The sequence below is a fragment of the Eucyclogobius newberryi genome, unplaced genomic scaffold, assembly GCF_026437365.1.
Source record: "Eucyclogobius newberryi isolate DKJ021-1_F unplaced genomic scaffold, fEucNew1.0.hap1 SCAF_11, whole genome shotgun sequence".
Taxonomy (NCBI): domain Eukaryota; kingdom Metazoa; phylum Chordata; class Actinopteri; order Gobiiformes; family Gobiidae; genus Eucyclogobius; species Eucyclogobius newberryi.
In genome coordinates, this window is record NW_027315735.1 from 29,478,724 (window position 1) to 29,492,444 (window position 13,721).

At 42.0% G+C, this 13,721-nt stretch overlaps 1 protein-coding gene across 4 annotated transcripts in view; it reads right to left on the reverse strand.

Annotated features, from left to right (window-relative positions):
- The window catches only part of arhgef9a (Cdc42 guanine nucleotide exchange factor (GEF) 9a), an 81,065-nt gene extending 67,931 nt beyond the window's left edge, over positions 1–13,134 (reverse strand). For 3 of the 4 annotated variants that reach the window (XM_072439854.1, XM_072439853.1, XM_072439856.1), the window contains exons 1-4: positions 11,626–13,134; positions 8,860–9,189; positions 6,684–6,810; positions 6,511–6,605 (exon numbers count right to left, since the gene is read on the reverse strand). In XM_072439854.1, coding sequence (XP_072295955.1) covers positions 6,511–6,605; positions 6,684–6,810; positions 8,860–9,189; positions 11,626–13,095 — 2,022 coding nt within the window. In that variant the 5' untranslated portion in view covers positions 13,096–13,134. The remainder of the gene's footprint in view (positions 1–6,510; positions 6,606–6,683; positions 6,811–8,859; positions 9,190–11,625) is intronic. The other variant, XM_072439857.1, reaches the window with a different exon arrangement.
- Between the last annotated feature and the right edge of the window lie 587 nt (positions 13,135–13,721).

Sequence of the window (13,721 nt, forward strand, 5' to 3'; positions counted from 1 at the left end):
GCGCTCTAGCAGGAAGCGCTCTCTCTCTCAAGCGCAGGAGCCGAGCCAGATGTGGAGGCACAAGGACAGACACAGGTAACTCAGCTCACACAGAGGAATAAAGGACAGAGGGGACAGTAGTTCAGACATGTTTTCAGTATATTAAGCTTCAAAATGCCGTGTGTTTTATTACAACTCATATTCCCTGAGAAATTAGTCTAATGAGGAACTGAAAATAGATGCGTCTAAAGTTACACGTGGAACCCATGTGATACGGTGGTCAGTATTTTATCGGGTCAGTACAGGTTATAATACAATTCTATAGAGTATATAAGCACCTCCACTGTACAGGGGTGCACCTGACACTGCTCTGTCCAGACGTTAACAACATTCAAGTCATCTATATCTATCTATCTATATATATATAGAAAGTACAAGTATAACAACTTAAAAAGTACTGAGTCAATAGTAGCTTTCCCAACATGATCACAATTGCAGTAGTAGTGACTTGGAATTAAGGCTGCTTTGATTTAGTCTCGGTTTTGTCTTTGGTAAGTTATAATTTTAACAGTTTGACTAATACATTATGCATTAAGGCACATATCGGTTTTAACATACCTGAAATCCTTGTGACAAAAAGTGCTTTCAAACAGCGCAAAAAAGATGAATATGGCAGCACTTCACCGCCTAATCGCAATAATAATGCCCGATACCACGCAGCCCTGCAGTCACACTACTCGTGCCTTTCGATGTTTTTTTCCTTCATGTCAGACCAAAGCTGCACACACGGCGCGCTTGACAGGCTGTTGTGAGGAACTGTCGAGACTTAGGCCCAGAGGCTGATTGGAACAACTATGTGTATGTTGCGGCGATGACACATGAGTAACAGCACACGTGAGTACAGAAGCTGCACACAGCTCCATCCCAGCTCCACCGTCCTGTCTCCAGCGCTGCCCCACTATTTGTCCAACCGGCCGCTGCTGCTGACTCATGCGCACAGAACAAATAGATGGCACTGTATCATTTGATTACGACAAGGCGGAGCAAGGTTAGCCCAAAATGAATCGGCTGAAAGTGTAAAAGTGCGTTTTAAAAGTCACCAATCTGCAGTGCGTGTTTAGGCTATAGTCCTGGAATTAACCTTGTTCGGAACTAGCTTTAATCTGTTTTAGCTTGATTCTGGATTTAGTCTGTGACGATTTAGTCCTGGGTTTGAGCTGCTTCCTTCCTGGTTTACTATAGATGCTTTTCAGACCTTTGGAAACTAGTTATTCAGCTTTAATCTGCTATGAAACATCAGTTTTTTATGAGTTTAATGTATCCGTACTGTACATTGTCCCTTCAAAATAAGGACTGAACTAAATTAACCTAAACCTGGTCTAGTCCTTCTATGTTAGACAGAGTTAGCCTTTGTTTAGACTGGGTTTTGTCCTGGTCTAGTACTGGTTTTGTCTACATTTAGAGCGCGTTTAGTCCTAGTTTGAGTATAGTTTAGTCGTTATTAGGTTTTAAATTGATAGACTTGGTTTGGTTTTAGTCCTTGTTTTGGGTTTAGTACTGGTTTAGTCTCCATTTTGATGTGTTGAATGTGCTACTTAGTTTAGTGCTGTCGTGTTTTCATCCTGGTCTACTCCATGTTTTTTCTTTGGCTCCAGTTTAGTCCCATTTTTTGGAGTTTATCCGCAAGTGTGTAAACTCATCCCGACTCTGCTTCAGCCTTAATTTAGTCTCGGCCCAGTCTAGTGCCGGTTTTACCCCGGGTTAATCCTGGTTTAGTTCTTTTAATAGCCCATAATCCAGCATGGGAGCCTTATTAAGAGAGAGTGCTCCTTTTCTGACAATTGACAGGGATCGCTGGCGGCGCAGCGTTGCCAACACAGAGGGAACTGTCCCCTCATCTGCATGGGAACGAATAAAGCGCCTAATGCAACGAGGAGATGAGGTAAGAGCGGAGGAGAGGAGACGAGGAGAGGAATCTATTTAAATGAAAGAAGCGGAGAGGCGTCAGCATTAAGGCTTAATCCACTGCAGTCGGCTGATGGAGAAGGCTGTAACATGCACCGCGAGCATGCACCGCTATGTTATTGTTGTGCAATATCAGCATCTTGCTAATGGTGAGGCCATTCCCGGCTACAGTCAAGAGACACTGCCCTTCATGGAAAGTGCGGCTGAAATTGTGAAGAGAAAATACAGCTACTAATACGTGGAGAAGAGACAATAATATAGGTTCTAGTCAGTCACGACAAAATTCGAAAACATAGCAAGTCTGTGCAGCCTTTGAGTTCTGTTATTACTTTCATATTCAAAATGGTACAGTATATTGAACATAATTTCTCCATGTTGGTTGCACTGAAAAAAGCAAAGGATCATGGTCCCCACTTGGATTGTTTTAATATTGTGTTTACTAAACTTCAAACTGCATTTCCATACTCTTTTCAAGACAATTCATGAGCTTCCTGTTAAATGCAACATTTTGAGGACATTTCCCCCTTTCAAAATACATAATTTGACCCATAATATTAAGTGTTACATTGTTAATCGCAATGGAAACAGTAATGAAGTATATACAATAGTAAATAAATCATGTGGTCTAACTGTCATACTGATGTTTTTCTTTTTGAAATCAGTGCTTGTTCAAGAGATACTAGTTTTAGCTTTGGGGGAATTGCCTTTTTCGACAACCCAAATAGAATACAATCACAATTTGTCACATCCCTAGATTCAAACTGGGTAAAATCCTCCAGCTAAGACGGCCCTGTCAAGCCGAGCTCAAGATTCAAGAAGATGACTTACAGAATACGGATGCCTCATACAATTCGTGGCTAATGCTAACTCCGTTCATAGAAAAATAAACTGCAAAAAAGAAAAACTTGAATACGCTGCATTTTCTCCCGTGAAAACCTAATAAACGATGCATGACTTTCACCGCATCTCATGTTCATGCGCCGGCCGTCCACGTGACCGCCTGCATCTGCTTCAAGTGTTCCGCGTGTCATTTAGTCGTGTTGGACGGTATGTGGCGGTAAGCAGACCTACATACAGTGTGTCCGCGTTTCCCGTCCCCCGGGGGAAGAACCGCGGGGCGACCGAGCTACAAAAGTGTCGCATACAAAAGGGAACATCTCCGTGTCTCTCTCTCTCCGCCCGGCTCGGCACCCACGCGCCTCTCGATTTAGCTCACACTTAAAAAGACGGGCTAAAGATAGAAACGAGAAGATGAACAGGAGCCAGCAGTGTCATGGCAACGGCGAGATCACAAACACTAAGACCCGGTTTAGATTAAGCCGCGACTGAACAAATGCTAAACTTACAGTGGTGTTTGGACCTGGTTTAGTTCTAGTTTTGGTTTGGAGTTTAGACCTATTTTTGTAGTTCTGGAGTAATTCAGGATCAGTTTAGTACTGGTTTAGAGTAAGTTTAGACCTGGTTTTGATTTATAGTGGATTTAAGCCCAGTTTAGTTATAGCTTTGTCAGCTTTAGTCTCGGTTTAGAGTTTTGACTGATTTGAGTAATTCAGGAGAAATTCAGGATCAGTTTAGTCCTGGTTTAGAGTAAGTTTAGACCTAGTTTTGTCTTGATTTATAGTGGATTTAAGCCTGGTTTAGTTCTAGTTTTGGTTTAGACCCATTTTAGGAATTCTAGAGTAATTCAGGATCAGTTTAGTCCGGGCTTAGAGTAGGTTTAGACCTAGTTTTGTCCTGGTTTACAGAGGGTTCAGAGATGCTTTAGTTGTATAAATTTGAGTAATTTTGGTGTAAATCAGGATGAATTTAGTCCTGACTCAACTTAAAATTAAATATGTGCTTTTGATAAACCTTAAATGAGAATCTAAAAAACATGACATAAGGCATTAATTCAACATACATTTTCAAACTTTCCTCTTTTTTTTACTTTGTCCTGGATTTGTCTTGTTTCGAACCGATTCAAAGCTAATTTATTCCAGCTGTAGATCCAGTTTAGTTCTAATTTAGACAAGGATTATCCTGGTGCATGACTGCTATAACCATGGTTTTAGGGCTGGACGTGGTGTTACTTTAGAACAGGTCCAGATCAGTCCCGTTTAAGGTCTATCTATATTCAACCATTTTCTAATACATCCCATAAGACTCTTCTCCCATAGTAATTGCATTTGTGAAGTGTAATCCAGCTCCAAATGGAAAACATGCCAGGACACAAATTGCGTTCACGGTTTCGATGGCTCAATGCTGTGGTTAGGATCCGCCCATGAACGTGTTTGTGTGAACAGTCGATATTAAGGAACATTAATGCATGATTTAAGAAAGGGAACTATTGTTAATAATACATAACAGATATTTTTCAAGCTAGTAAATCTTTTATGAGCTCTAGCGTGGGAAAAACCGAGGGATGCCTGATGTTGCATCACATGTTGGATTTTAGCACTGTTTAATAACATGCATTAGTCATATGTAGTGCTTTTCCAGACACTTTACAGTTTTAAACATTTGTGCATTATTCATTTACTCCAAAAACTGGTGCTGTAACCTTCTACTGTAGCCACAGTTGCCTTGGGGAAGTCTGATGGAAACGAAGCTGCCAATCTGCATTATCCAAACAATCGCTCACTTCCAAACACAGGGCTGGCAGGTAAAGGGCCCAAGGACACAACAACAGCCTGCACTGGTCAGAGCGCGTTTTTGAGTTATTGGACAAGTGCTTGAACCACTGAGCCACTGTTTCCCTTTTTTGTATAATAAAGCAAATCTAGTGCTGTCAATTAGAGTGCTCGTCCAGGAGTGTGCTTGAAAAGCACAATACTCATGAATGTAAAGCATTATAACATTACACTACGTATGACCAGACTGTGAATAAATGTTGTTTAAAATATTACTCTCTAACCAAAGATTATTCATTGGTTTCACATATTTTATGCAACATTTTGAGGACTTTTGCCAATATCACTGATTTGTTTTTGTTAGCCTTCTCAAAAACTTAACAGTATTTTCTTTGGAAAACATCTCATAATTTTAGTTACATCAATAAACTGTGAACAATAATGTCAGATCGTTCTTGTGCAAATCTGTTGCTCTTATGCTATGGACAACTGACAGTAAACCCCAGACAGTAAACGGTAACAGTTTTATCAAAAAGCTCAAATGTTTATGATGAATCAACAAATCTGTTTGTTCTCCACAGCCGGTGAGGTCAGGTGTGGAAGTCGGGCAGCAGCTTTTGACCTAAGTTCCTGAGTTTCTTCCCGACTTTTGCAGGTTTTCATGTGCATTTTCCAGTTCCCGAGGACCACCTGAATGCAGCATTACTTTACAATCTTAACCAGGTCTGAACAAGGCCTGTCCGCGACTAAACCAGTGTTATACTTTAACTTAGTGGCATTAAACTTAAGCTTAAACATGTTTCCACCAATACAAAAGAAGACAATAATCACGCTGTTCCCATTGAGTCTAGTGTCTGACTAAAAGTACATAAACTGAGCTAATCCACGGGTATTTTACAGGCATTGGCCTTTGAAACAAAGACGCTGGCAGCATCAAGTGAAAACAATAAGGATGAGAAGTGGGGATGTTTCAAGTTACTGTGCGTTTCCTTCCACTAAAAATCCCCCAAGGCCTCGTGGCACATCAAAGCACCAATTTGAGAAAAACTGGAGTCACTTCCCGAGCACGGTTACATCAGAGTACAGTGCATGGAGTTATGTAAAAGATAAGATAGCCCTCATTTTGATTTAGACATTCATTTTTCCAAGAATATGTGCACCGTGCAAGGCGTTAAGTTAAGGCGTGAACATCAGGGTGTAGTTTTGGAAGGTAAAGGTCATTGTGTTTCTCCACCCAGAGATTTGAGATGTTATAAAACCCGAAGTAAACTGGACGGTGAGTTGAAGGTATTAAAGGCAAATTTGTACTTCACTAATTCAATAATTAAAAATAAAATCTACTCATATGTCACTTGTTGTTTGAACGTGTCCGACTCAACATTACAATCAATAATCACTTTTCAGCACAATATTGTCTATACCGTATTTTCCGGACTATAAGTCGCACCTTTTTTCATAGTTTTGGCCGGGGTGCAACTTATACTTATATTTATACTCATATACTTATACTCCGGAGCGACTTATAGTCCGGAAAATACGGTAATACGTTACCATTCATTCACACAACTCAAAGAACAAAACAATTCAAAGTGCTGCACCTGAACATGAAAAACAGTAAAGCTAAGAACAACTATTATGCTAAAAGCGGATGATAAAACCCGTTTTAATTCAATGCTAATAGCACACAGCAGCGGTCTCATTTTGACCCAAAGGGAACTATACACTGAACGCTTATTATGCTCAGTTACACGGATAACACAAGTAAAACCACACAGCATCTTAAATTATAGCAATAATCCATATCCAAACACCCCACATGGACAGAAATAAACAAAAAACAAAGCAACAACAAACATGATGCAAAAATGTATGCCAATATTGCGGGATCTATTAATACTGATCACTAAAAATACAGGTGCAGTATATGTAAAGTAACGTAAGAAATATATTGACTCACTATATTGACCTGCAGTGGCTCGGACCCCGGTCTCAAAAGTCGTCTTCTCCTGCAGCTTCCAGATCTCAGCCGCACGGATGAGGACTGTCCAATGTCTTTGAGCGTAAAAAGAATAATGATAAAGTTAAGAAACACACAGATATGAATGATTTAATGTAATCTGCAAAGTCTACCTGACTGTGGGAGTCGCAGAGCCAGGGCTGTGAAAGTGCTGCTGGGCAGAGGCAGAGAGCGGCAGCGCTGGAGGGAGGTTTTGAGCGGGGGCTCCAGAGGGGACACCCCGGGGGGTCGGGACAAGGCCTGAAGGGACTCAACAGTTAGGATCCGCTCATGCCCCAAATGCAGAGCTCAAGACACGATTACACACAGACACAAAGTTAACGAGCACATTTAAGAAGAACGTCTGGTTTGGTCCTATTATTGGTCGTGCCTGAGGCTGATTGGCTGCGTTCAGGTGACATTAAAACATGCTTAAATGCCTAGAGTTAATAATCTAGCTGGAGAACAGGTAAGGATCGTTTGGTGGAATTAGCTGTCTGTAAAAATTGCAGATGGTCGTCCCGGTTTATGGTTCATATATCTCTGTAATTACCGAACCGATCCACATCAAATAAAAACTGACACAAAGGTCGAGGTTTTCTCTGTCAGCATAAATAAGCAACACAGACACCGTAGTTACAGAAGGTGATGCCGTTATAGTGCACAGAAGACTGGATTGATGTCGAAAGGACTTTTTATTATTATTGCAGTGTATTTATGTAGCGCTTCATCAATTGTTTCAGAAAAAGTGAATAATCTGACATTTGTGACAATGTAAACGCACACAATTCTTCTTTTGTACCTGGTTTGAACCTTCTAAAGACTTCAGATCATTTAGAGCTAGTTTAGCCCTGATTTGGACCAGGTTTAGACATAGTTCTTTAGGTCATGAATGAGTCCTGCACTGGTTTAGTTCTTGTCACGTCCTCCACTGTCTCCTTTCTACACTATCCCCTTTTTTTTTTACTGTAAATAAATGTACCACAAGCCTGTTCATGGCGCCGTGATCTATGTGCGCGCGCCCTGAAGCCAAACCAGCTCAGAACATACATCAAACCAGCCAGGGCTATCCCAGGTTAAACCAAACGCACGCGGCGTTTGGGGCCAGCGAGAGGCAGCGCTCGTGGATGCGATGAGGCAGAAAAATGGACCACAGAGACAGACATTTACGATTGAAAAAGCGAACGAAAAAAAAAGAAAGCGAGGCAAAGTAGGAGGCGGTTAACTGAGGAAAAGCCAGAAGTGCAGTGTAAATGGGGCAGAGCGCGCATGCATTGTCGCAGCATAAATACTGGGTTAGTCCCGTAAGCTGCCCTTCAAAAACTCTTGTAGACTCATAATGGGTTTGAGCAATTTATATCTGCAAACAGAGACTGCTGGATGCTCCTTTTCTAAAAGATAACAGACGTACGGTATTTTTTTACACAACATACTTGGCCTACATACTACTAAATGTAACTTTTTTCTTGTATACAAAAGCTTCTCTTTGCTTGTGAAATCCACGCCAACATGATTCATTCACTGGCCTCAGCCGATGGGGTAAAGATGCTAAAATGGTCAAGGCAGGAACTGGGCTATTTGTGCAGAGAGATGATTACTACGGTAACACGTTTCATCTCAAATGTATTCAAAACAAGACATCGGTTAGCAATAATTGTGATCCTGGGTAATAATTGTGTGGCCTAAATTGTATTTAATTCACTGACTTGTGGCAATGGATTAGATAATAAATACAAACAGTATTTGCATTTGAGCAACATACCTTTTTTCTATAAAATTTGCATTAGAAATTGTCTGATATGTTTTTGGTTATTTTTCATGGTCGTGGCCAATATTAATATTTTACAATCCAAAGCTCAGACAATATTTTTGGACTAAAGTAGGACTGATTATTTAATTATTAATAATTTCCCCAGAATATATAGTTACTACTAACTTAATTACTGTCTAAACTTTTTTACTGCTCTGCATGATAAACTAATAATAATAAGGAAAACAATCTATAGAAATTTGTTTTTAGACATCCACACCCTGTTTTACTACTAACTCATAAGGGAGCAGAGTGGTCACATTTTGTGCAATCTCATCTTCATATTTAAGAGTTAAAAAACCTTTATGACTTTCATTAAGCCCAGATCATACATATACATGCAGTAGATTTACGGCCGATAGTCGATACGCTAAAAAGTGCAAAGATCTGATATAATGGCAAACCGATATATCAGCCCGTTTCTAATTTGCATACTAACGCAATTTCCCTACGGTGGAACATAAAAAGCTTTTCTCGTGTTTGTTTGCCGGACATCTTACTCTGAGGTGTCGCTCGGTGAACTGCGTCTCCCTAGTAACACCGGTCTCTATGACAGAGCAGGGCCTGGTTCGAGCAGCGGCCCGTTTCTGCCCCGGCGAGAGGTGCACGCCGGGAGCCGGTCTCCTCCTCCTCCGGCACAGAGAGCCCACCTCGCTGTAGTGGCTATAGTAGTCCCGGGTCGCCTCGGGTCCGCGGAGGTCCGGGACGGCTGAGGCGGGACGAGGGCGGAGGCGGGTGGGTCCGGCCGAGCGGTCCAGGCTGGAGTGATGCGCGGCGGGGCAAAGGTGTCTGACAGAGCTGCTCGTCTGCAGGGCAATCTGCTCACACAGCTGGGATTGGCACACACACTCAGGCTTTGGCGCACAATCAGGGACAAAAATATACGTTCGGGACGGGGAGGAGACGCTCTACAATTCGGTCGAATACTCCAAATTGTGAATCAGTAGCAATTTTTAGCATATGAATCTATTTTTTTGCTATGTGTGTTGTAAATGATCCGCTATTTCCATTATATCATCACATTCACATTTAGTTCATTATATTATGGAGTACAAAAATGTCAGATAAATAAAATAGCTTAACATTTATTGCACCGTTTGTTATGGATTCATTTTTCCCTGATCAGACTGGGAAGTAGGAGCGATGTATTCTTTTTTCCCTTATTACTGTGTTGTGCAAAGCCTAAATGGCAGATGAAGTAACGTCATGTTTCTGAAACTGTACTCAAAATTAGTATTCCGAGTATTTTCTGTGCATGTATGTAGTTACTTCTCAACACTGCAGACGCCCTCCCCTGTCAATCCTTATCATTTGTCTTTCTTTCAGTTTTCTTTTGGCTAAATATATCATGGCTTTTTCAATAAACGAACACACATGTATCGCAACTCAAAGCACCAGCAGGGTTTTCATTGCTATCAATTTGTGTCATGTCATAAGGAACGCAGTAACAGTGTAAGTCCTGGTACTGCATTTAAATACAGTCTCACCCATAATGCATATACCCATTGCATTTATGCTCTGTCGCCCATTTAAGTTTAAACCTGGATTAAACCTGGCTTGATTTCAATAGCTACAGCAGATACTGTAACTACTATTACAATTATTACAATTACTGTCACATGCAATAATGTCACATTCATGTGCATATAACTGATGAAAATAGAGTGTTTATTTTACCATTATTACTAGTATTGTCTTGTCTTACGCTAGCTGTTTTTCCCCCTCCATTCCTTATTAAGAAATGAGAGGTTTGTCTGTAGGAGTTTTTGTTTATAGGAGTTTTTGTTTATAAGAGTTTTTGTTTATAAGAGTTTTTGTTTATAAGAGTGTTTTTTAAAATTCCTATAAGTTATCTGTCCTTTTCCTCTGTATCTACCTGCGTTGCAACAATGAAATTCCCCCATGTGTGGACAATAAAGGAATATCTTATCTTATTATCTTATCTTACTACTCCTGCTACTCCCTAAACTTTAATACAACTATAGCCCTACTTAACGGCACCAATTTGAATACACTTTTCCGCACTTGCATAATCAGGCCCAATGCTAGTGTGCTGAGTCCCGAGATGTCACATTGCATCTCGTCATGGGGAGTTTGGGCTAACGTGTCCTGACTTGGCGGTGCAACAGGGAGGGAGGGGGGGTTGACTAATGTTTTCAGTGAAGTGAGAAGCGAAGGCTGCCTCACTGACCTCCAGGGCTGCCACAGACACACGCGCAGAGCTCCACGGGAAAATATAGAAAGGCATTCAGTCTCGTCATATGAACACAGGACTAACTGCTTTTTTGTGAAACCGCAGTCCCTCTGAAGGCCAATAGAGGGAGCAAAAGGACAGTGGGACTATGTCAGAGAAGGTGTGTCACTGTTATGATTGAAAGGTTTTGGTTTTGTTGATCTGATGCGACTCGGCAGTTAAATAAGACACACCTATAACTCACATCATGGGACTATTTACATGACCCAGATTCATCAGATCACTGAATAAATAGATCTGATTATTGGTGTTTGTCTACGTGCACAAGAGAAATCTGAGGCAGGTGTCGGGTAAATCAATGGGTTTTCAGAATGACTGTTGTGTTTGGAAGACAGACTACAATGAGTTTTGAAGTAACTTTCAACATTTTCTCTTTTTAGTTTGTGATTTTTACATTTTTTTCCCGCATAATTGTCTTTGTAAAAACTTGCACAGGTGTGAACGATCAGACAGAAATCAGATTACGTCCATATACATAACAGAAATCAGACTACGCCCATCAGATGCTTAACAGAAATCAGGTAATTATCAGATTTGACTCGTGAAAAGAAATGCTAACTAATTATTATTATGTTCCCAGTCCTAGAGCATAAAGTGTAAGCAGGAAATACTCCAAATGCATACGCACTCAGAAAGTACTAACTGCACTACGATTAAAGTACAACTACTGAAACAAGGCTCTACCTCTCGTGCGTGCTGCTATTACCATAATATTTTGCATGAGAACACAGGTGCTACTATTGATGCTACTATTACCACCTCTACTTCTACTAATACTCAGTGTCATATTCAAATACAAGTAAAAAGTGCAAATTCTGTGAGTAAAGTTTGAGTCGTGTTTTGAAGTATATTTGCAGCAAAGACAATGGGTTTGTTGATGTTAACGATGTGAGAAGCTGCAATGAGATGAGGTTATGGTTATTGCATGAATGCGGTCAATGTTGCACAGCGATGATGCTAATTCAACAAATGAAATCAAACATAACTTGCACATTCACTTTAGGGCACATACCTTAAATATTTCTTCAGTAGAGTCGGACGCTGGGACACTATTGGTCGTACTGTCTTTGTCGCCGTGTTGTGATTGGACATTTACTTCCTGTATCTTTGTGGTGTCAGGTGGAGCATGGCTGGAATCCTGCTCATTTCCTGTCTGTCCCTCGGCCCTTTCCTCCTGCATTTTCAATGGATCCACGATGACCTCTGCTTCCGTTTTATTGTCTGCACTTAAACCATTTTCCACTATGTTATTTGCCACTTTGTGTGGGTTTTGAAGTCCGTTAAGAGCATGAGATCCTGATCCCTGGGTCTTGGTAAGTTTGTGAGAGCCTTTCCTGGGACGTCCCGTGGCCTCACTGCTGAAGCTGCCTGATGACTTGGTGTGTGGAGTGGCAGGTGTGTCTGTGTGGATGGACAGGGACACACTGTGGATGTTGTTGGCTGTGCGTGGTGGGGCTCGTGGGGAGCTCACTGGAGTCTTCTCTCCTTCTGGAGGGGAGAACGAGCGAGTTGTGGTCCGCCATTTGCGGGCCGTTTCTGCTACATTGTTGAAAAACTTGAATAGTCCCCCAAAGTGGCCCTTGGTTTCTGAGTGCTTGGGCAGAGGCTGTTGGAAGTCCTTTACCATCTCAAAGTCCACAGACCCGAAGTCTGAGTCCAGTGTTTTGTCTAGAGAGGGCAGCTCTGAGTCAAAGCTCCGCTCTGAGTAGGCCGCACCGGCCTTTCCCAGAAGGGAAATCCTCCGCAGGTAACTCCACACGTCTTTGTGTCTCCTTCCTGCACCTCGGTGGGTCCCGGGACTGTCTCTGATGATCGCCTCCTCACATCCGGGTGCTTTGTTAATGTTGGATGAATTGTTATGGTTTCTTTTAGTGTAACAGACTCTGTCTGCAGGTTTAACTCCATTCTGAACAGCAGAGTCTGAAACAGAGGGATGACTGGTCTCTGGAGGAACAGAGAGGTCCAGATCTTCAAATGAACAGTCAAAGTCGACTGTGTATCCAGCGTATGAGTGCCTTTTGCCCCGGTGCCGCAATGTGCTCCTGCTGTGCTGCTGAGGCGTGCCGATGTCATGACAAAAAGACTCCTCGTCCACCAAAGAGCTGCTGAATTTAGAGGACAACTTCCCTTTACTTCTGAACACAGAGGGGGATTTGAGTTTTTTGAAGGAGCGGACTTTGTCAGCAAAGGAGAGTTTGGGGATGGCTTCTCCGGGCAGGATCATGGAATGAGGCCGTCTGTCCAGCTCTGGGACGGCTCTCTTTCGGTTCAGGATTCTCCAGATGCCCCCTGTGGTGCGGGACCTGCGGTTCACCTCCTGCCTGTCTCTGACAGGACTGTCCCCTGGCCCCTCTGAGGGAGCAGGCTCCTGAACACAAATAGAGCTGCTCTCATTGGCCACGTCCAGAGACACTGTAAAGACCTTGTTGACAAAGCCATTAGGGTTGGTGCTCTCCAGGGCAGAGCAGTCAGTCAGCTCCATGCTCGCTCTCCTCCGTGTCAGCTCTCCATCATGTGTCTCTCTCTCACCTGAGCCACAAACACAGGGTTACTATTTGTTTATTCACAGATCTAGAAGCTTAGTATGTCAAACATGTTGTGTAATTAAATCCATGGTCTTCACACCTGCATTTACCTCAGCAGCGAGTGAGTGAGAACAAACCATACTCTCTGGTACTTTTCATAACACACTGTCTCCTGAGTGAACTCTGCCCGGTGCCTCATATCCGGTCCATCCTTTTCAAAGTAATTATTATTTCAGTCTCTGACCACCATTAAACCAGGAGGCAGAGTTACCATGGAAACACTCACTACTGGGATATCGGGCATAATGACGTCACGGGGGTTCACATCAGATAGAGAGAGAGAGAGAGAGAGAGAGAGGATGCAAAGGCAATCAATACACTGCTCAGGCTACAAATAAAACTGTAATAAAAAAAAAGTTTCATAATATGCAATAACGTCACGTATTTGTACTTGTTACATAGTCCAATAGGCTAGAGACCACAAATACTTAAACTTCGTCTTGGGGAAGGTAGAAAGAAGTTACTGACCATGTTAAAGGCGACATGAGTGACCATCAGAGGCGACACAGACTTTCTAATGACA